The following is a 21158-nucleotide window of genomic DNA, read 5'->3' as shown; positions in this document are numbered from 1 at the left end:
GTTTGTTTCTGGTTTTCAAATGAATGAAATTTAAATCTGCTCCTCCACCATTAAAGGAAAGTCTTCGCGAAAAAAAGAAAAAGATGTATACAATTTGGCAGGAATGATGAGGAAGGAAAGATTTTGAATTTCAGAGAGTACGTGTTGAGTCTCAAGATAATGAAATCAAGATCTTATTGTAGGTACATTGTCGTGGTTTGTAAGACTGACTTCATTGTTGACCGAGTATTTAATATACTTTTAGAAAGGGTGAGGCCTTTAAAAGTAACATTGGCCTCTGCCAACAATCAATAATGATCTCTTTCATTATTTTGAGCTATTGTTATCAATCACTCTTCAAAAGTATTGAGATAGTTTTGGGAATGTCGTGAATTACTACCCCTTGGCAATGGAGGTTCAGTATTCTTTGTGAATTATACAACGAGGACGAAGACGTCAAAGACAATCTTGTTCGTAATTCATTAGGTGTGCAGTGTTGGAAGTAGTAGAAAACGGTTAGCATGAACCGTTCGTCCTTGCAAATCGCTCAGTTTTGCTTCTAAGGTTGTTATTAGTACCAGTGTTGCCAATAAATTGAATAAAACAAAAACGTTCTTGACAAAAAAAAATGTTGAGAACAAAAAACAAGAGAAAGAAGCGAGTTTTTGTAGATTATTCAAAACGAAAAAAGCAACGATATTTTCTCATAGAATTTATACCACTTTCGTCGTATCATGATCCAAAGAGTCTAGGTAAAAAGTTACAAAATAATGAATTTGAAAAGTCATTTATTCCGAGTACAATTACTTCCGATCTTTTTCTGAAACAGCTTCAACAAATTATTGAAGAATGGTTTGGATTGTACAGCCTGGCTCATTCGATGTTTTCTAGATTTTACCAAAAGTTTATTTACTTTAATGAAAAAACGGGATTAGCAATTTTAGCATGCCCTTGGAAGTTGGCTCCAATTATGTCAACAGCTCTCTCCCTGATTCGGGTTCCCACAAACAAAGAAACCTTCATTGTAAGAACGATATTTACATCTGGGTCTATTAAGAAATGCAAGAGAGGAGCAGCACAGTATCAAATGAAATGGATCAATGAAAAAGGTGCTCTTGTAAATAATATCGAATCATTGGATGCCAATGTCGCATTGTTATCTTTCGATGAGCCACCAGGTGAAGACGAGAATGAAATGAATATTTCAGAATCTTTGATTCATAGCGGTACCGAACATGAAGAGCCTCAAACGGATCGATTTATCACACTGTCAACAGGCGAGACAATCACCAATTTTATTCAATTGTACCTCAAGACAAAATAATGGCAATGTTCCTCTTAAATAAAACAAAATAAGGCCGTACCACCTTTTTCATATCTAGATGAAATGGGCAAACCTCCCTGTGAAACCGGAGCCCTACACACAGGACATGTTTGATTTCCTGTTTGAACCCACTCTGTAATGCACTTTTTAACAATTGATTATTCAACCCTATACTTCCCATAACAATTAAAACAACATACCTGCTCACAATAAACATGTTGACATTGTAGTCTTACTGGTCTCTCGTAGTTTTGAAGGCAAATACTGCACTCATGATGCTCACCAAGTTCTAAAACTTCGCTTGAAGATAATCTTTTTCCATAGGGACATGTTGGTGAAAATAAACTCTTGAATGAGATAAATAATTCGAAAAGCAGAGTCAGCAACGAACCAAGTTTGAATCCAGCATAAATAACAATTGCAATAATTGCAAATACTTGATGGTAGCTGTTCAATAAATATCTAATCCAAACGTTGGGCGGTAATGCAATTCTGTATAATTGAAAAAGAACTTCAAACGTAGCCAAAATCCTTCCAATATGAATTTGTTTTAACATGGGTGGGAGTGTCAAAACGATTATCGTCTTAACAATCATACCAGCAAGTTTGATAATGCTATCTACCAAAAATACATAGAATAAACAGTCCCAAAAAGTGTCAATCACTGATCTCTGGTCAGAGAGCTCTGGAATTGTGAAATAAAATAAATGCCAAAATTTGTCCTTAAAAAAGAACAAGAAGATAACTCCAATAGAAAGTAGCAATAGAATTCCCTGAAATATCAAAACAATTATCTTTCGAGCTTGTTTGAGTGCCACTTGTTCCTTAATTCTAATATCGCTGTTAATACTTGTTGTCGTTAGCCAAATAAATAGTAACACACCTATAAAATGCCAATACATGAGCACCATAAACGGTAAAACAATTATTGGTAGAACTCTAAATATAAACAAGGATAGATCATGCAAATTAATCCGTATAGCTCGTTGGTTAGCATTGGCATTGTTTTGTTGTTGAGGTGTATTATGGTTGGGATCGTTATTGGTGGTTGGTGTTGTTGAATTATTTGGTGTGTTCAACCTTCCAATTGTTAACTGAGAGTTATTTCTGAATCGATTCAATAACTCGAGAATATTTCTTCCATCCAACTGAAGAGATGCAATGTCCCCTCCATTATTAATGCCAGTGCGGCTGTTGATCGAAGAATCTTGAAGTGGTTGTTGTAGAGTTGTTTCGGAAGTGTTCGTCGACGTCGTGTTGTTATTATTCATGAGGATGGGATGAGAATCACTCACTTGTTCTTCTGAATCGTCATTGGTATGTTGTTGCGATAGTGAATCATGATTCAAAAGTGTTGTTGCACCTCCAATGTCCTCTAATGGGTGATGGTGTTCTTCCAAATCGTCATCATTGTTATTATTAGAAGACATTTTTTTGAAATAATTTAGAATGTAACAACAACAAGACTGAATCACTTCAAAAGCCGAACTTTAGAGGTTGTTAAACGAATTCATCATCTTCTTGATTGTTGGTACGGCATAAGTCAAAATAAATAATATTAAATTGCAATTTAAAAAAAATGTTCAAAAAAGCCTTGTCTTCTTCCGTATTGCGTCATTCATCATCCATTGTTCAACCAAAGAACAGCAGCAGATTCTTCTCATCAAACCAAGTCTGCCACAAGACTACCGCTACATTGTTCCCTGGTCATGGTATTGGTATGTTGATTTGTATATGATATGAGAATATTTGTGTACATTCCCCGGGTTGATGTCCAATCACTCGATGTTTTTATGGATTGTTGTAATTTCAATGAAATTCTTGTTGTTTAATGGCCATGAATGACTATTAATTTTTATTATCAACATGTTGATGGATTATGAATACAACAAATTAATACTTCTTTCTCAAAAACCGATAATGATCGAACAATCATGATGACGCCATGATCAACATAGGTCCTGAAATTTCTCAAGCTGTCGTCAAGATTCTTGATGCTGCTGGAGCTAATATTGAATGGGAAACATACGACATTGGTATTCCACAACCTGGAAGTATTGATTTGATTTCTCCTGAGGCTCTTGCAAGTGTTAGAAAGAATAAAGTTGGATTGAAGGGACCTTTGGCTACACCAATTGGTAAAGGATACAGATCATTGAACATTACATTGAGACAAGCTTTGGAGCTTTATGCCAACGTAAGACCAGCTGTAAGCATTCCTGCTATTAAGACAGGATACCCACATGTTGACGTTGTTGTTGTAAGAGAAAATACCGAAGGAGAGTATTCTGGTTTAGAGCATGAAGTAGTTCCAGGAGTTGTTGAATCTTTGAAGGTTATCACTCAAAAGTCATCAATGCGTATTGCTGAATATGCTTTCAGATATGCTTCTGAGAATAAGCGACATAAGGTTACTAGTGTTCACAAGGCTAACATGTAAGTTTATTTTACTTTTCGGCTGATTCTTGTGAAACTAAATTGTGATTTTTGAACAACAACAGCATGAAGATGAGTGACGGTCTTTTCTTGGAATGCTGCAGAGAAGTGGCCAAGAAGTATCCAAACATTAAGTATGAGGAAGTTATTGTTGATGCTTGTTGCATGAAGTTGGTTCGTTATCCTCAAGAATTCGATGTTTGTGTGACACCAAACTTGTATGGTGACATTTTATCTGACCTGTGTGCTGGTTTGATTGGTGGACTTGGCCTGACACCCAGCGGCAACTTTGGTGAGCACGCTAGCGTTTTTGAAGCTGTTCACGGAACTGCTCCTGATATTGCTGGACAAGATAAGGCTAATCCAACTGCTCTGTTGTTGAGCGCTTTAATGATGTTGAGACATTTGCAAATGTTTGATGTTGCTGATCGTGTTGAAAAGAGTGTCATGAAGGTACTTGCTGAAGGAAAGGTTTTGACTGGTGATTTGGGTGGTAAAGCCAAATGTTCTGAATACACCAACGAAATTATTAAGCATCTCTAGAGACGCACACAAAATCAATTTAACAATAAATATTTATGTGGTTGTATTCTTGGCGTCCTCTACTCTGAGTATCTTCCCATCACAAATACATCAATCACGTTCTAAAAATGGTCTTACAATCTCCATGATCATTCATAATACTCAAACCATAACTTGCAAGTTGAATCGCTACAAACTCTATCAACCTACCCAACCTCCAACCTGTCTATTGGCTAAGTCGTAGTGTAAAAATTTCAAAACTCTTAAAAAAGAAGAAAAAGGTCGGCCAACAAAAAACACCTTAAAAAAGGGGACCGGCCACACTGCGGCTTAGCTTTTTGTTTAACAATTCGTTATTCATGCTTTTTTCAGAATCAACAAAGATCAAATGAATTCTAGGGCGTCATCATTCACAATTCTCTTCGTATAATTCATTTTGATTCGAACACCCAAAAAATATGAGCAACTCAAAGCAAAGGGATCATCCACTTAGCACAGAAGCTTCAAATTCTTCTTTTACACCATCACTGTCTACGAATACTCTTTTAAATATTCGGGAATTGGCTGAAATGGCTGTTTATGCTTCACTGGTTGGAGGTTTATTTGGAGGAATAAGAGGATTTTTACAAATTAGAAAAGCTCACATTCCTACCTCTACACTGGAAAAGATGAGAACGAATATGTTTTATCGACTGCAACAACATCAAGAATTTACACGTGCAGAAAAGGAAAATGAATTCAATCCTAACAAGAACCAAAAATCGGAAAAACAATATGACCCAAAGACTGCTCGTGTGGATAGAAAACATATTATTTTAGGATTTATATTTCATCAATTGATAAGAAATGCAACAAATGCTGGAGTTTTTGCTTTTACATTTTCTTTGGCAGATTTGACTTTGAGAAATTTCAACATATTTAACCCAGTGAGATATGTGAACGATGATGAAAAATCAAAAACCTCTCCACACGGAATTTTGGAAATTATTCATGATTATTCAGAGAAATTTTACAACATAACATTAACAGATGAACAGAAAGAGTCTATTGAAAAGTCTGAGATTATCAAGCAAAGACTAAATCAGCTGAATTTGTTACACAAGCCATTGGCAGGAGCATTAGCCGGAGGCGTTTTCGGATTGTTAGCCTCAGTTCCTAATTTATTAATGGGCATTGGAACAATGTCATCGGCAATTTCTATATCTACATCGTCATTAGCTTATGGGTTACTTTTTGGAGCGGTATCAGCAGTCTTTCTCTTACCTCTTCAAAGCTTTTACATTGTTGAGCGATTGAACAGGTATAGTACAGTCGACAAAAAACAACCAGAACCACAAGAGGTGAGATCTAGAGAGACAGTACAAGAAGTAAACAATGTCACAGATCCAGAACAAACAAAGATGATGCAACAATTTGTTCAAAACGAACAACACTTCTTGGGCCAATTAGAGAAAATTTCAGAACATATTGGAAAGTTAGAGCCTCTCGATGAGGAAGCAACATTACATAAACAAAGGGAAGACCAGAAATAATTCAACTGTTCGTGAGAAGATGTTGTTTGATTTCCGATCGAAAAAAATGACTTCAATCAAAGATTTGATTGCAAATTACAAGGTGAGCTCTGTGCTCAATAAAAACAGCAAAGAGTTCGGAAAACAACACTTGTTCGATGGAAACGATGAAACATGTTGGAATAGCCATCAAGGAAAACCACAATATATTTATATCGAATTTAAACAGCCTGTACAAATAGCAAAAGTTTATATGACTTTCCAAGGTGGATTTGTCGGAAAGGATTGTCACTTTTTAATAGCCAATGGGAGCGAGGAGTTGGTCAATCACAATTCTTTTTATCCCGACGACTCAAGTGTGGAGCAGGTATTTGTTATGATTTAATAATAATTTTTATTTGACATTTGTAATTTATGCAAAATGGAAACAGGTATTTGAATTGGGAGCAACATTGGACAAGCTTAAAATCGTGTTTGAAGATAGCACAGACTTTTACGGAAGAGTGACGCTGTATAAATTAGATTTCAGCTGAAACATTTCTTTTTTGAAAGAACTTTGAGTCGCGTGATGCCAAATTGAGCACTGTCAGTGATTAGACGCATGGAACCGAGACCATGTTAAGTTATTACACATGCTTTTGATAATTTAATTCTTACTGCTTTACTTTCTTGGAACTTTCTGTCTTGTTGCCTTTGGTTTTTCGGTTATCTTGCTGTGTTGAGTTATTTTCTACCTTCTTCGCAGATACATCATTCTTTTCTGATTTCTTTTCAGCAGTCTTACTTTTTTCAGAGCTGTGCTTCTCCTCTGTCTTGTTTTTAGAGTCGACTGTTTTATCTTTCTTTGATAATGATTCTGACTTGTCTTGCTTTTGTTGTACGTCGGCTTTCTTTTGTTCGTGCCTCTTCTCTTCCTTGTTATCTTTTTTATCGGAATGTTTACCTTCTTTTGAGGATTTCTTGTCATCCTTTTTATGTGACTTATCTGTCTTTTCCTCTTTCTTTTGTAAGTCATCTTTCTTTTGCGTCTTTTCATGCTTCTTATCGTCCTTCTTTTCTGTAGATTGTCTTTTTTCCTCCTTTTTATCTTGCTTCTTTTCGCTAGATTTGTGTTTTTCTTCCTTCTTCTTTTCTGTCACGCCCTCCTTCTTACTCTTTTTCGTCTTTTGAGGCAAAATTTCGTCTGAATATCCATCAGGCTTGAAAATATTTTGTGAAACGTGAGCTGAAAATTCTGCTCGCTTTTCCACACTAACTTTGTATAGTTTGCTTTGCTTTTCTTTCTCTTTCAAAGCATCAAATATTGGCATTTCAATACCTTGCTCAATTCTATAAAATCCCTCAATTTGACCATTTCTTAATCGATGATCGTCCGAATTATTTGACGTAAACAGTGGGACAATTGATGACTTGGAACTATCCTCTCTATTCACAGTAATTCCTAACTCAGAATCTAGTACTAGTTGTTTCTTCTCTCCAAAACCAGAAATATTTTGCAATTTCTTTTTAACTTCCTCGATAGTAAATCCTTGTGGTATTTCAATAACATACAATTTACTATCAGCAACATCCTCGAATGAAATAATTGGTTCTTGTTCGACATGAGTCAAATCTGTTGGAAGAGCAAAAGTAAAATCCTCATCTCTCATCAATTCTTCTTCAGCATTAGGAGAAGCAGAGGTTTGGTGTTCATCTTCTGGCATGCGAGTATCTTCTTCAACAACTTGCTCGTCCTCGCTTTCCGACTTGTTTTCTTTCTCATCTTCCGATTCCTCTTTTTGGACCTTCTTCTTTTTCTTCTTTGGCTCTACTTTGTCCTCGGAAGCCTTCTTCTTTTTCTTCTTTGTTTTTTCCTTGTTATCTTTTGAAGACTGTATTTTCTTCTTTAACTTTGCAGACTGTTCCTCTTCTTCGGATTGATGATGCTTCTCTTCATTTTCCTCTTCATGTGTGTGGTTGAGTTCGTTTTCACTCTGGTCATCATCATCGAGAGCCAATTGCTTTCTTTTGCTCATTTTTTTTGAACTTGTTTTTTCGAAAGCGCTTGTTGCGCGTGGTTGAAGAAAGCATGGACATAAGGTTCAATGATTCTACACCATCAACAATTGTTGTTAAAACACCATGTAAAGAGAGTTGTTGAATGGTATCATAACTTCACCAAATATTCGGCGTTTTTAAACAACAAAAAACACGTTGAAAAAATGTCTTACTTGGGGTTGGTGGCTGACTTGGCCATGATTGTTGGACCCTGTGTGGGTTATATGGATCAAATCCGAACCATTCGCAACAAAAGATCAAGTGGAGGATTTAGTAAATTTATTAGTTTGATTTTACTGGTTGCAAATATTCTGTAGGTGTTGTTTGGTATAAAGTATGGAAATGATGATTCGGAATGATATCAATTTTATATGAATGATTTAATATTGGGTGATCCTTTTGAATTTCATTGAATAGTCGTTGTTTCTTTAGATATTACAAGGAGTTTGACAATGTATTACTCTATCAATCCATCCTCATGATTGGTTGTCAATTAGTATTAATTTTTGTGTGTATAAAATATCCATCGTCGGAGACAGGATCAATTTTCACACATCCCATCAAAAGTTTCTGGAACTGGAGTGATTTCTTGAGCTATTTCATTTTCCTTGTAATATTCACTGTGTGTACTTCTGTGATTTCTTTCATTTTCCATCCAATACTACAAGATCTCTACACTGAAATGATTGGAACTGTTGCTTTATTTACTGAGGCTATTTTGGCTGTGCCTCAAGTGATTAGAAATTGGCAAACTGGATCAGCAGATGGTTTGAGTTGGATTTTGGTAGGCACTTTCTTTTTGGGAGATTCTTACAAGACTGTTTATTTCTATCTCAAAAACCAACCCTTTCAATTTGTCTTGTGTGGCTCATTCCAACTATTCATTGATTTTGTGTTAGCTTTCCAAATGTTGAGAGATCAATCAAAGAAGAAGCAACAGCCACGAGGAGGATTGTTAGGATATTAAATTTCTCCATTTCACATGAATGTAGGCCTTTTGCATGAAACCATGTGAAAGGCCTACCGTTGCTACTACTTGATCATTTCTCAAGACACATAAAATCTCCTTGTTTTGGATATACAAAGTTGCAATCCAATTGCACTTGTTTGGCCTCTTGATTAAGTTGGCGAGTAATAATTGCTCTATTGCTTTCGGAAAATAAGGTTGTAAATGTTGGTTTGATGTGAGTAATGATAACGTTCAGTTTTGAGAGAGAAGGTGAACCTTTTAAGCTTTTAAGCTCCAACAATAGTTGAATTAAATCCTTTGGTCTTAAATGTCCGAATAACGAGTTATCAGATACGTCATTTGAAAAGCTGACCTCAATGAATATTGCTGAAAGCTTTGCAATGTCGACACTATTCCAAACCGCTGTCACTTTGGAACGCCAATCACAGCTTATTCCAGTGTTTGGGCCTGTATGAGAAAAATAAACTAGTTGCACATCGGATTTCTCAAATAAGAATGCTGATGATGTTGCTACATCATGGCAAAGAGGAAATACTTTTACCGTTGTATCTGAAAAATAGTAATTGCTTGTGGATGGTAGTTGGCGAACTCCATTTGAGTTTTTGTCAAACTTATTGCTTGACATGTACAGTAAATCGCTGACATAATATAAGTTTCCAAATGTAATGGTTTGATATTGATACCAATTTGTAAATTTAGGAATGTTTGGCCACATGATGTTATTGAACATGCTTGAATTTAAGGCAGTTGCTACTTCTTGAGACGCTACAATGCTCTTACTGTTAGGTAGTAAGGAATTATTGGCATTAAAATATGACCCTCTGGAGATGAAATTACTAATCCAGCAACTTATTATGTAAACATGTTTTGAGTAATAAAATTAAAATACAATTGTGTGATATATCAATGCAAAACCCTACCATGATCCAAATGAGAGTGTCCAATAAAATATCCCAATATATATTGTTTCATAATATATCCAGACAAACTCATGTAATATTGTTGCTTTTCTTCTGGATTTTTTGATATTTGTGATAAATCCACGTCTGCCAACCATCCTGGCAATCCAGGAAATAAGGCTTTAAAAAATGTTAAATTATACTTTTCGTTCATTGTAAACTTTATCAATCCACTCATCATTGTTCCAGCATCTAAACTGATAAAATTTCCTTCACTTGTGTTTGTTCTCAATAAAACACTTGTTAAATCAGATTCAACAATTCCTCCTCCTGCTCCTATTATGGCCACTCCAAAGGTACAACGATTTTTAAGGTATCTTTCATAGCTTCCGAAGCATTAGTTTGTCCTTGATTGGCAATAGCAATGGGAATGGTCACAGATAAAATAAATCCGAGAACAATACAGAATATAACAATTAGACAAATTACTAGAATAAGTCTCGATCGCTTTGGAATGAGTTTTTTAAAAATTGATATTATATTTTACATGTTCGGAATTAGATTTCAAAAGATTCCAATTATGCAACTAGTCATATACCACCACTCGAATTTCCCAACACGTACCCATTCCATTCGTCTCTTCTCGGCAAGATATTGAACGTCTTGCATCAATGAGTCGTGCTGATACATTTTTTTTGTTTGTTCCAACCAAGAAAACCATCATGCTAGTTGAGACACTGAACACAAAATAACAGCACTGTCTGGTGTTAATGACCAACGAGTGATACGAATTCACCTTTTCTTCTTGATTTTTCAAGTTTTCTTGGTGTTTGAAAAAAGAAAAAATGCTTGATGTAGGTAAGTAGAATTATTTCATGCATCCATGCAGTCTATGTGTTCATGCTTTCCCTATCAGTTTTAGCAATTTCATTATGTGGATTAGTGGCTCTATTCATCACTCCGGTGAATTCTCATACATCCCGATTTAAATATGTATGTGTGAAAATATTAATATTTGAAATAATTTTATGTGTTTGACCAATGCATCATTCAACTAGTTTTCGAATAGAGATCCAATGGAAATAATTTATAGGATTAAAAAAGAAGAAGAATTACTTGCTATCAGGGATGAATCGTCACAAAATATTGTCACAACACCACAACATACTTCAACTAGTATTGTACCACACTCGAGACCTGATAATAATCAATTAATGATATTAAGGGATCCTGTCATTTCCAATCCCTCATGGTTGGTTCATGTGACACCACTCTCCTCCCCAGTAAATTCGACCAATATGGTAGTTCATATTTTGACCAATTCCTTGATGGGAAAAATGTTTCAATACATGATGAAGACGTTTGAGAAAGTCAGAAAGGAAAGAAAACAGCCAGCTACTGCGTTACCTATGTCTACAAACGTGGGCCAAGCACCACCGCAAATATTGAACACAAAATCCTTAATTCATCATTCACCAGTGAAATAGAATTGCATTTCGTACGGGTGTTCAACAGGAATTAAATGAATCCATCCACGGAGACGAACAAGCAAGAAATGCACCATGTATCACATTCTCGTACATGATCATTTGCTGAATTTCAAGCGAATATGAGCATCAATCAATTGAAAATGTAAATGATACTAATACAAATTATATTGAAATATTTCTGTCATACATTATTTAGATTATTTCTTCTTCTTTAGCTCATCAATGATTTCCTGCTTCAATTCTGCAATATATGGCAAATTTCTATATAATTCACCAAAATCGAGTCCGTAACCAACCACAAATCTCTCTCCGATATCATACCCAACAAAATCAGCATGGAAGTTTTCAACCATTCTCTTCTTCTTTGGGGCAGTGAGTAAAACACAAGTTTTAATGGACTTGGGGCTTCGGGTCATGAATAAATTGGTAAGGAAAGAGAGAGTATAACCTGTATCAATAATATCCTCAATGATGAGAACGTGCTTTTGGCACATTGATTTTCTAGTGTCCATAATAATTTTCACCTCACCACTTGATGTGAGAGAGTCTTGATAAGAGCTCAATGCAATGAAATCAACAGTGTTTGGAACTTCAATGTGTCTTGAGAGGTCAGCAGCAAACATATAGGAGCCTTTGAGAACCGGAACAAGAATCAAGTACTCTCCTTCTTGCAAAACTTGAGAATAGTAGGCCGTAATTTCTTGAGCCAACTCGATGACTCTCTTCTTGATTTGTTCTTCCGTGTACAAGATGTTATCGCAGCATGGAGGTAAAGCAATCATTCTCAAGAGCGTGTATGAGTGTCGAGTGTTCGGGTGGATGATGTAATGGCAATGTTTTTGTTGAAACGCGTTGGTTGGTTGGAGTGGAAGGACGCCAGTCAGCCTAGTGGAATTAAATTGAAGTAGTGGGCACCTAGTTGTAGTTTTCTCATCGTCTTCCGAATTGTGTGCTACAATACTAGGCTTGGATGTTTGAATTTTCAGGTTAATGATGACGGAAATTGCAATTCTCGTTTATTAGATCCAACAAATTATATTGTTGTTGAAGAGAATAATTCCGTTCATGAGACTACCCTAGAGTAAATACATGTTATTACTTGCTGAAAGCTTGCTTGATTGCCATAATAGAAACAGTGAGAAGCGCAAAGGTGAAAACACCACAATAACTCTTTGCTTCGACTGCCTTCTTATTGGCTGCTTCTTGTTCTAAAACCTTTTCTCGGATGGCAAGGAATGAAACATTTCCGTCCTTGATAGTAATTTGAAGAGGCTTGAAAGGAGTGTTTTGTCTGTTGTGTTCTCCATCGCAGAACTATGATGACAATGTTAAATTTGTTGATTTAAATTGGAAAATAGATTGAAACGTACTGGTTTCTTTGCAGACAATCCGCAGGTGCACAAATACTATGATGATGAAATGATGAAACATTAACAATTGTTCGTGAAATATGAGGTGATGTTGTCCATCCACTCCATACATACTTGCTTTGTCTCGAAAGTGCTTTCTGGTACTTGATACTCTCCGTTTACGAGTGTTGCTGACATTTTTTGTTTCTGTAGATATTGCTGGTCAGGAGGATCATTGGTGTTCACTGAGCCAGCAATATGTTGTCGTGTTTTATTGTATGATTAAAACCATCCTTTTGATTCACAACTTAAATTTCATTATCTCAAGAGTTTCAGAGGAAGCAACTTTTGGAAGTGGTGCTTCAAAAAATAAGTATTCAAACCTCTTCTCTCATGAAACGCCTTACACCTCACAGCCATGAAAGCAGATCGGAGAAGCGAAGAAAAAACACTACCACCATACCTACAGAATATGATTTATTTAAGGAAGAGAGCTTGAACTCACTGATTGCGAGAAGCAAGCGTGATTGGGAAGCTAGTGAAATCATTAAGAGAAATGGTTATAAATTGATATTTACTGATATAGCATTTCATGTAAGTGAGGAAGCAAAAATGTTACTATCCTTAATATAATAATGAAAACTACTATTTGAAGGAGTCTTTCACAATCAACAAAGGAAGTCAAGTTAAGGAAATCATCTGCACTCCCGATTTTTTGTTTGTTCTTGACTTTGGCGGTCATGCATTTGTGTACAACAGAAGTAGGTAGGATTTGTTCTGTGTTGATACTAGCACGGCCATGATGCATGGTCTTTCAAAAGACTCGAAATGTATGTCAGGAACGATTAATGGTGATAAGGAATTTGTTCAGAGCTTGTTCTTTAACAAGGAAAATTCAAGCTTAATTGTGGTATATTGCAAAGATAACGATTGCTATCAGAGAATATTTTGCAGAAGCGTTCATTTAAGGTGTGTACTATTTTGTTTAGATTGTTACATGAATGCAAGCTCAATGGATCTTCAGCCTCATCTCCAAAAACCAGTTCGACAAAGGCATTGAAATCTTGCAATCAGAGCATTTTGAGCATCCAAGCTTTGTTGAGTTTGACCATGTCAATAAGGTTCTATTATCTTTTTGTGCGTCAAAATTGTAAGTATTTTGTGAATCACATGTTCGAAAGAAACTACGAGCCAGCTCCTACAAAATTTGGGATTTGAAAAACTATGAGCTCAAATTCGAAATGAGTGGAAAGGATGTCTTTGAAGTACGACTGAGGTATGTAGTCATTCGTGAGTGAAATGCTCTTTTACATATCCTTGCTAGTCCTGGAAATATTCTTGTGATCTTAAGGGAAAAGAATGGAGTTCAGCCAATTAAATTGATTGACTACGCATCTGGACAGGTTATCAAAAGTCTCTATCTTAAAACACAAAACAGAGGAAAGGTATTATTTTTGGAGCTGTTTCTAGATCGCTTATTCTTTTTCCAAGAGAGGAGAGATCTCACAATCATCGAACCTTTCAAAGAAAAGGTGTTGTCTGTTGTAAATAACTTTAAGAAGCCCTACTCGTTCATATACATGTACAAACATTGCAAATACATTGGGTTTAGAGGCAACAAAATTGCTGTTTGGAATCTGCAAGGAACTGTTGACGTGGAGTAAGTGCTTTCTAAATGAGGGGTAACGGTTTCACTCATTAATGTAAGATTTGAGGACAACATATTGGCTGATGGTGAAGGAAAATATTGCACGTTCTATTTGAGTGAAGAGCAAGATGTGATAATTTCTAGCTGCTTAGTCAACCCAATGGACAAAGACCATTGTACAATCAATATATCAGAAATCAAAACTGGCAAGCTGTTGAAGAAGATTGAATGCCAACTTAGTGACATCACAGCGCTCATGTTTTGTGAAAATAGGCAGGAGTTGTTTGTGGGACATGGAAATGGCCAAATTACGGTTTATAGCGTTTTGGCAAACAAGTAGAGTCTGGTCCATTCATAATCCTCAAAAGTGTGCTTTGATGATTAAACAATTAATCTTCATGTCTCTCATCGTCATGTACTACAAGAGGTCTTCTAGGCTGATAAGAAGGAGCTAATGAGATGAAAAATAGATAAACTATGTGGAACAGAGTTCCAAACACTCCCCTATTTGGAGGCATAGCTGCTTGGTTGAGCTCAATATTTTGTGGCATCTCAGAACCTTCATTTTCGAGCCTTTCTTGCTCTCTTCTAGCCTGTTCTTCTCTCTCCCTTCTTTCTTGATCTCTCGCGACACGTCTATTGATTACATTATTTATATACTTTAAAAGAATTATTCCAAGATAAAATCCAATTGTGCAAGATAACCATGTCACCCATCCCTCTTTTGAAAAAATTACAGTAGAAATTAAAAGTACTTTTAAAAATGTATAAAATAAATTATATCCTTCATCTTGAGCTCCTGCTGGAGGTGCATTGTCATCGACGAGTCTTTGAGGTTGTTCTTGAGCAGCTGCAGCAGGTTGTTGGTGCTGATCTTCTTGTGGTTGTTGAACATTTTCCGCTGGCTGTTGAATATTTTCTGGTTGTCGTTGAATATTTTCTTGAGGCTGTGGCGTTGTGACTGCTTCTGCAACCCGAGATGCTGATGTTTGTTGTTGCACAGTTGGGTTGCTTGGAAACATATTTTGTTGAAAAATGCTTGCAGTAAGAGGGTTACAGGAGTAGGTGTAGAAGGAAATGGGTTGAATGACGATCCCAACGCAGGTGCTGAGTGCATAGTGGGAGAATTTGCTAAAATTAATTGATTCATCATCATTTGTGTCATTAACATTTGCTGTTGTAATAATAGTTGTTTTTGTAAAAGAATAGCTGTAGCTGAATTTGGTGTACCAGGAGTGAAAGGCGTTGTTGGAGTTTTTGGCTCAACCACTTCAATGGTTTCTTCATTCTTCTTGTCGGATGATGTCTTGGGATTTTTGGCAAGTCCTCCAAAGAGGTGTACAGTCGGTACATCCACAGATTGATCACAATGAAAGTCCAACACTTGAGAAAATTTCTGATTATTTTCCAAAATCTTTCCCGAGAAGATCAATTTCGATTGGGAAACATCATCAATGATTCCTTGTCTTTTTAATTTTTCCTTTACTATTAATACTGTATCTGAAAGTAAAATAGGTATTTTTTCGTTGTGAGTTTTGTTGTCGTGAGTGGTGGTCCATCTGAATAGAACTGGACGGTGGTTGAGAAGACTTGTAGATGATGATGTTTTGGCTGTGGATTGGCTTTCACTCATTTTTTATTAATAGTCAATAGGAACTCAACACGTGTTCTTTGCAGCTCGAATTTTTGCTTCAACGATGATGAAATCTATTGAATTTCTTAATTCAAGGTTTCGGAAATGAGAAAGGACCTACCTTTATGGAGTACTACTTAATCCGATTACAGAAATATTTAGTGATGGGACGTTGTTTCCGAACCAAAATCTTTTCCTTCCTCGAGATTTAATCTCGATCATTTCTCGGTTTTGAGATTCGCCAAAAGAAATGCAACCACGTTCTGCCACTTCCCTTTCAGAACAAGAAGAAAACAATGACTACCCATCAACTAGCGTTGTTACTGACCATTGTGCTTCTCATGTGAATGGTGCAGACCATCATCATGACGGAAACAAGAAATTAAAGAGTCGCAACGATGAAAACTCAACAGTCGAAATTTCATTAGATGCACCGTCCACTTCTAAACGCAGCAGTTTAAAGCAAAGACATCAACACAAAAACGGTAACAATAACGGAAGAGGAGGAAACCATCATTCTGCTTCCTCTTCTTCGCTATCTAGTGCTGATGAGGCTTCTTCCAACACACCAACGAACGAAACCACAAATTCCTCATCGTCATCAAGCATATCCAGTGCTGATAAAGAAGAAGAAGAACAGTTGGAAAAGGATGAATACAGTGCCTCTTCTTCATCAAAATCATTGGAAAGGCAACAATTCGTTTCTTCAAATAACAACAACAACAATAATGAAACTGCTATCAGCAAGGAGCAAGAACAACCATCCTTTCATTCTTCGCGAAAGACCAAACCATCACTCACGGAAATTGATTCAATGGTCGATGCCAACTCTCAAATCAATGCTTGGTGTGATTTTTGTAACAAAGGTAAGCTGAAACGAGGAGATTTATCGAGATTATTGGTGTGATCATGAACGATTACTTCTAATATCACTATTTTTGTGATTTGATCCTTTGCTGCACTGTACGAACAATTCTATTGAACAAATATAATCTTCTTCATGTAGAGGTAAAATCGTGGAGGCATCACGAAAAGACTCGCCTTCATCAATCCAATATGTGGAATAATAATAAGAGGTTGCGACCCACTCCTCCCAATTTCAAGTTTATTCATGTGGATCAGTTTCAAACTCAAAACAACAGTGCCAATCACACGAAACCAAACAAAGTTTCGTCGTCAGTGAATAGCAGCACGAGTGGTGAGAGTAGTAATGGTTCCATGAATATTAATACAACTTCATCATCTTCTTCTCGATCGAATTCATTCTAGATCGAGTGATGAAGATAATGATTTACACACGACGAGTTCCAATCTCAAGCATAAAGAAGGAAAATCAGCTCGATCTCATGAAGGTAAGTATCTTATCAACCACACATGAATGGCATGACAACTCGTTAGATAAAACAAACGGTAGCAACAATAAGAATCATCACACAAAGCCAACCAAACAACTCTCAGAAGGGACAAAAAAGAATAACAAGAAAACAAAGAAAGGTAATTCCTCACAAAATGCCAAGTCAAACGATCACTCGGCCAATTCCAAATCAAACAATTCAACAAACTCCTTGCCAAACAACGATTCCTCTTCCCATTATACAAATGACGATTTGTTACAACCTTCACAAAGTGTTTCTACAACCTCGTCATTGGTCATGCCAGAAAGGCCAAGCTTAAGCTACACAATGAATGTCAACTTTTCTTCGGACCAGAAGACTAGACATACATTTCTTTCTGCAACGCCTCAACAACAGCAAGAAATGTTTGAAAAAAGCGAAACAGGTATTGCACTACTTGGACATTTAAGGAAAATAAGAAATTCCAATTATCCTGAGAGAAGTGATATTGACACCCAGGGCAATAGAAGTAATCCTTACAACCCAAACAATACACGGGGTTTTTCTCAATCGATACCGCCAGAATCAACCAGGCCACCATCACATGGAGCACAATACGGCAATGTCGCCAAACCGAGCACATCTAATTCTGAGCCTGTCACCATTCAATTTGTAAATCATTTCAATTCAACAAAATCAAAGAAAAAAAAGTAAAAGCATCAATTTCACAACCATCATCCATCTTTTCCTAGCTCAATAAATATTGCATGCTAGTGTTGCACAGAGGTGATTGTTCTTTATTATGTGTTTGGTGTTAATATCATCTCGAGGACTTTCATCATGCTGACCCTTGAGATTGAGAGAAGTATTGGGAACAAATTCGTTATCAGAAGTGCATTTTGTTACTCGCAACTGTAGTCACCTTGATATTGACGATCTCCTGCATCGCCTAATCCAGGAACAATGTATCCATTGGAATTCAATTCTTTGTCAACACCACAACAGTAAATTTCGACATCTGGATGAGCCTTATTCACGTTGCTAATGCCGACATGCGCGGCCAAAATGCACATGAATATTACTTTCTTGACACCCCAATCCTTAATCCTGTCAATAGTAGCAACAGCAGAGCCTCCAGTGGCCAACATTGGATCTAAAACTATTGCAATATCAGCATCACATTCAGGAGGACTTCAACAAATAAATGTAGTACCATTCAAAAATAGGTGTCAAAAATTATATGAACATGATGGTGTAGTTAAACTTACAGTTTCTTGTAATATTCTACTGGTTGTAACGTTTCCTCGTTTCTAAACAATCCAATATGGATGACTCTTGCCTTAGGAACGATGCTGTGCATACCTTCCAACATTCCCAAGCCAGCTCGCAACACTGGTACAAGACAAATTCTATCTGCAACTATGTTTTGTACTGTCTTACAAATAGGAGTTTCAATTTCAATAGGTTTCATATTCAACTTGGTTGTAGCTTCAAAACATAGCAATACACACAAGTCCGAAACCAGTTTCCTAAACTCGGAAGGTTTGGTTTGTTTATCTCGGAGCTAGAGTGTAGTAGTGTTGTTATTCATTCATGAATATTGTTGAATTTTGAATGTCCAACCATTGAAAAACACGACCTACATTGGTAAGTTTATCTTGGATGAGTGGATGTCCAGAGCAATGATACAATACAACCACTTCACTTAAATTTCTCAAGAAAATGACCTCCTACAGTCTTTATAACGAAAAAAAATGATCACACACCTGTACCCTACCAGTTAAAATAAATTGGCAACACGCCAACACAATCATCACAACAAGTGATACGACAAAAGCAAAACAGCAATAACAAAAGCATAACAACAATAACAAAAGCATAACAACAATACAAAAGCACAAAAGCAGCAATAACAAAAGCATAACAACAATACAAAAGCAATCAAACGATACGTCATGACCCGAGTCCACCATACACAACCCACTCCCAAACCAAGAAAGGTCTTGAAGATAACCATGTACAACTCTGATTGTTTCACAAGCAATGCTAAACCTCTTTCCGTAGAACTTGGTGATAAGATTTTTGGCAAGAAATCAAAAGCGGCTAGAAAGAAGAAAGTTGTCAATACCACCAACCATGACGATACGGGTCTCGTTCGAGTTCCTAAAAGAGCAATCAAACCAACACCAACAGAGGTTGATACCAGTATAAATTGGAGAGAGGCATTGAAGGATATTGATCCTGCCATCCTCGACAGATATTACCAACAAAGAAGATTACGAGAATTTGGCTCCGAATCTGCACAAATCTTGAACAGACGATTGGAACCTAATTACAGCAAATTTGGCCATTGGTTGTTCCTCGGAACATGTCCCAAGGAATTATTGGCTCACCTCTTCACTAGGCAAGATTGTTTGACATGGCAAGCTCAATACAGAGTGAAGCAAAATGGTGTTTGGGAGAAATATACTCGCACCTACTATTATTTCAAGCAGTCTATGCCTGATCTATTGGCTGGTTTTGATTGGGGTTTGAAAGATCATCCCATCACAGAAATGTTTCATAACCGAGAAATTCGTTCGTTTTATCATGAAACAGTGTTCATTGTAAATCATGACAACAGAGTGCATATACATTTCTCACAAGTTACACAAGCATATTGTCCAATCACAGATAGATGGGAAGACACAGCATGATCATCAAGAAATCGTCAAATAAAATTCATTGAAACATTAAATTTTATTAAAACTCGTTTTCAAAAAAATTACAAGATTGCTGTGACCACCTTTCTGTTGATTGTACGTTGTTTTCATCAGTAACACCTATCATCAAGCGCAACACAGATTTCCACGCATCACCTTGAGCCAGCTCCAATCTCTGTAAAATTTCATATTCATTGGAAACCGATTTCCAACTTGTAACGTAAACTGTATCATTTAACTTCGATTGCCAAGGAATGTCTCTTTGGGCTGTTAAATATATTCTTCGGAACTCTTGGAATACCACTTGTTCCTAGGAGTCTTCTTGTTATCTTCTTTTGCCCTTCCTCCTGCTGCTGTCGCTCGTTCCACTCCAAGAATATGACCAGCGTGAATATTTTCAGTGAGAGACCATATTCTCTTCTTAGAGATTGATTTCCCTGTTATATGCGAATGTCCACAGTTTGAACAAGACAATCCAAAACTAGAATGCACATCAATGTTGTTAGAATCATCAATAGTACTGGTCGAAGAGTTGTTTTCACTAATTGTGATAGGTTGACAACTCCCATACTCTAATTGTTGAAACAAACAAACAGCCACCCATTGCAAAAACTCTTCCTGCTGAACATTATCACGAGAGCTCAAGAATTTCACAGCCCACAAATAATCAACATATTTTGCTGAGTGAGATGGGTTAGTATGCTCTACAGGAGCATATTTTGTCGGTTGGTATGCATTGTGGGTCTTTGTTTTGGAGGTTTTGTTGGTTTTTGCTAATTTTGTTATATTGATCAAAGGCACGCCTTCGTGGACAGTTCGCTCGAAGCCCGAAAAATCGTATGTAAATTCATTCAAAGAGAGAGGATTTCGATTCATTTTATTCATACGATTTTCCATTGTTTGCTGGAGTTGATCTTCGCTTTGCTTCCAGTTGCGGCCGGAACAACAATCCAACTTCCAACGAAAGCAGTTCTTTATTGATCTTCACGAATATCGACAGCTTGCACATTCCAATAAATACTGAGTAGATTGGCTCAACAATTATGAAACAATGCTGAACGAACAATTGTCAATAAGTGTTATGTAATAAAAAATTTATTAATGACATCCTTAATGAAGCCAGCATGTTCAGTCTGAACCTTCAAAATTCACATATTTGAACTAGTATTGCCAAAATTAATTTTGACAGTTGTTAACCCCCCCTGTTTCCGCAGGGGGGGTCATTCAGACCATGTGGTTGTATTGTTTCAAGTTGAGTATTTCTTCATCGTTTAATTGGGACATTTTTTTTTGAATTTCCTAATTGAATTTGGTGCTGACCTAA

General features: G+C 36.6%; 18 protein-coding genes across 18 annotated transcripts; 9 read left to right on the top strand and 9 right to left on the bottom strand.

The window, feature by feature from the left end:
* Positions 1-607: 607 nt before the first annotated feature.
* C9374_002677 (uncharacterized protein) lies at positions 608-1303 on the top strand (the record flags this gene model as incomplete). Its single annotated transcript, XM_044692120.1, has 1 exon — positions 608-1303. One exon carries the CDS (start codon positions 608-610, stop codon positions 1301-1303), a length of 696 nt encoding a protein of 231 aa, XP_044550223.1.
* A 14-nt stretch (positions 1304-1317) lies between these two features.
* Positions 1318-2733, bottom strand: C9374_002676 (uncharacterized protein; the record flags this gene model as incomplete). Its single annotated transcript, XM_044692119.1, has 2 exons — positions 1318-1446; positions 1504-2733. The coding sequence occupies 2 exons, from the start codon at positions 2731-2733 to the stop codon at positions 1318-1320; spliced, it is 1359 nt and encodes a 452-aa protein (XP_044550222.1).
* A 149-nt stretch (positions 2734-2882) lies between these two features.
* On the top strand, positions 2883-4282 carry C9374_002675 (uncharacterized protein; the record flags this gene model as incomplete). The annotated part of the gene is made up of 3 exons (XM_044692118.1): positions 2883-3021; positions 3262-3739; positions 3805-4282. 3 exons carry the CDS (start codon positions 2883-2885, stop codon positions 4280-4282), a joined length of 1095 nt encoding a protein of 364 aa, XP_044550221.1.
* Positions 4283-4719: 437 nt separating this feature from the next.
* On the top strand, positions 4720-5793 carry C9374_002674 (uncharacterized protein; the record flags this gene model as incomplete). Its single annotated transcript, XM_044692117.1, has 1 exon — positions 4720-5793. One exon carries the CDS (start codon positions 4720-4722, stop codon positions 5791-5793), a length of 1074 nt encoding a protein of 357 aa, XP_044550220.1.
* Positions 5794-5839: 46 nt separating this feature from the next.
* On the top strand, positions 5840-6305 carry C9374_002673 (uncharacterized protein; the record flags this gene model as incomplete). The annotated part of the gene is made up of 2 exons (XM_044692116.1): positions 5840-6139; positions 6204-6305. The coding sequence occupies 2 exons, from the start codon at positions 5840-5842 to the stop codon at positions 6303-6305; spliced, it is 402 nt and encodes a 133-aa protein (XP_044550219.1).
* A 120-nt stretch (positions 6306-6425) lies between these two features.
* Positions 6426-7787, bottom strand: C9374_002672 (uncharacterized protein; the record flags this gene model as incomplete). Its single annotated transcript, XM_044692115.1, has 1 exon — positions 6426-7787. The coding sequence occupies one exon, from the start codon at positions 7785-7787 to the stop codon at positions 6426-6428; it is 1362 nt and encodes a 453-aa protein (XP_044550218.1).
* A 186-nt stretch (positions 7788-7973) lies between these two features.
* On the top strand, positions 7974-8776 carry C9374_002671 (uncharacterized protein; the record flags this gene model as incomplete). The annotated part of the gene is made up of 2 exons (XM_044692114.1): positions 7974-8122; positions 8227-8776. 2 exons carry the CDS (start codon positions 7974-7976, stop codon positions 8774-8776), a joined length of 699 nt encoding a protein of 232 aa, XP_044550217.1.
* Positions 8777-8849: 73 nt separating this feature from the next.
* Positions 8850-9892, bottom strand: C9374_002670 (uncharacterized protein; the record flags this gene model as incomplete). The annotated part of the gene is made up of 3 exons (XM_044692113.1): positions 8850-9554; positions 9617-9627; positions 9700-9892. The coding sequence occupies 3 exons, from the start codon at positions 9890-9892 to the stop codon at positions 8850-8852; spliced, it is 909 nt and encodes a 302-aa protein (XP_044550216.1).
* Positions 9893-10017: 125 nt separating this feature from the next.
* On the bottom strand, positions 10018-10368 carry C9374_002669 (uncharacterized protein; the record flags this gene model as incomplete). The annotated part of the gene is made up of 2 exons (XM_044692111.1): positions 10018-10185; positions 10303-10368. 2 exons carry the CDS (start codon positions 10366-10368, stop codon positions 10018-10020), a joined length of 234 nt encoding a protein of 77 aa, XP_044550215.1.
* Positions 10369-10523: 155 nt separating this feature from the next.
* On the top strand, positions 10524-11165 carry C9374_002668 (uncharacterized protein; the record flags this gene model as incomplete). Its single annotated transcript, XM_044692110.1, has 3 exons — positions 10524-10536; positions 10595-10671; positions 10737-11165. The coding sequence occupies 3 exons, from the start codon at positions 10524-10526 to the stop codon at positions 11163-11165; spliced, it is 519 nt and encodes a 172-aa protein (XP_044550214.1).
* Positions 11166-11365: 200 nt separating this feature from the next.
* C9374_002667 (uncharacterized protein) lies at positions 11366-11950 on the bottom strand (the record flags this gene model as incomplete). The annotated part of the gene is made up of 1 exon (XM_044692109.1): positions 11366-11950. The coding sequence occupies one exon, from the start codon at positions 11948-11950 to the stop codon at positions 11366-11368; it is 585 nt and encodes a 194-aa protein (XP_044550213.1).
* A 313-nt stretch (positions 11951-12263) lies between these two features.
* Positions 12264-12715, bottom strand: C9374_002666 (uncharacterized protein; the record flags this gene model as incomplete). Its single annotated transcript, XM_044692108.1, has 3 exons — positions 12264-12482; positions 12539-12574; positions 12653-12715. The coding sequence occupies 3 exons, from the start codon at positions 12713-12715 to the stop codon at positions 12264-12266; spliced, it is 318 nt and encodes a 105-aa protein (XP_044550212.1).
* Positions 12716-12910: 195 nt separating this feature from the next.
* Positions 12911-14505, top strand: C9374_002665 (uncharacterized protein; the record flags this gene model as incomplete). Its single annotated transcript, XM_044692107.1, has 4 exons — positions 12911-13111; positions 13699-13793; positions 13842-14177; positions 14226-14505. The coding sequence occupies 4 exons, from the start codon at positions 12911-12913 to the stop codon at positions 14503-14505; spliced, it is 912 nt and encodes a 303-aa protein (XP_044550211.1).
* Positions 14506-14554: 49 nt separating this feature from the next.
* Positions 14555-15798, bottom strand: C9374_002664 (uncharacterized protein; the record flags this gene model as incomplete). The annotated part of the gene is made up of 2 exons (XM_044692106.1): positions 14555-15203; positions 15266-15798. The coding sequence occupies 2 exons, from the start codon at positions 15796-15798 to the stop codon at positions 14555-14557; spliced, it is 1182 nt and encodes a 393-aa protein (XP_044550210.1).
* A 250-nt stretch (positions 15799-16048) lies between these two features.
* C9374_002663 (uncharacterized protein) lies at positions 16049-17846 on the top strand (the record flags this gene model as incomplete). Its single annotated transcript, XM_044692105.1, has 4 exons — positions 16049-16664; positions 16805-16973; positions 17068-17150; positions 17197-17846. The coding sequence occupies 4 exons, from the start codon at positions 16049-16051 to the stop codon at positions 17844-17846; spliced, it is 1518 nt and encodes a 505-aa protein (XP_044550209.1).
* A 188-nt stretch (positions 17847-18034) lies between these two features.
* Positions 18035-18946, bottom strand: C9374_002662 (uncharacterized protein; the record flags this gene model as incomplete). Its single annotated transcript, XM_044692104.1, has 4 exons — positions 18035-18323; positions 18401-18696; positions 18776-18789; positions 18910-18946. The coding sequence occupies 4 exons, from the start codon at positions 18944-18946 to the stop codon at positions 18035-18037; spliced, it is 636 nt and encodes a 211-aa protein (XP_044550208.1).
* A 141-nt stretch (positions 18947-19087) lies between these two features.
* On the top strand, positions 19088-19828 carry C9374_002661 (uncharacterized protein; the record flags this gene model as incomplete). Its single annotated transcript, XM_044692103.1, has 1 exon — positions 19088-19828. The coding sequence occupies one exon, from the start codon at positions 19088-19090 to the stop codon at positions 19826-19828; it is 741 nt and encodes a 246-aa protein (XP_044550207.1).
* Positions 19829-20104: 276 nt separating this feature from the next.
* C9374_002660 (uncharacterized protein) lies at positions 20105-20731 on the bottom strand (the record flags this gene model as incomplete). The annotated part of the gene is made up of 1 exon (XM_044692102.1): positions 20105-20731. The coding sequence occupies one exon, from the start codon at positions 20729-20731 to the stop codon at positions 20105-20107; it is 627 nt and encodes a 208-aa protein (XP_044550206.1).
* Between the last annotated feature and the right edge of the window lie 427 nt (positions 20732-21158).

This window comes from Naegleria lovaniensis, assembly GCF_003324165.1.
Source record: "Naegleria lovaniensis strain ATCC 30569 chromosome Unknown tig016, whole genome shotgun sequence".
Classification (NCBI taxonomy): domain Eukaryota; phylum Heterolobosea; class Eutetramitea; order Acrasida; family Naegleriidae; genus Naegleria; species Naegleria lovaniensis.
The sequence above is the reverse complement of the archived record's forward strand: the minus strand, read 5'-3'. Positions and strand labels throughout refer to the sequence as shown.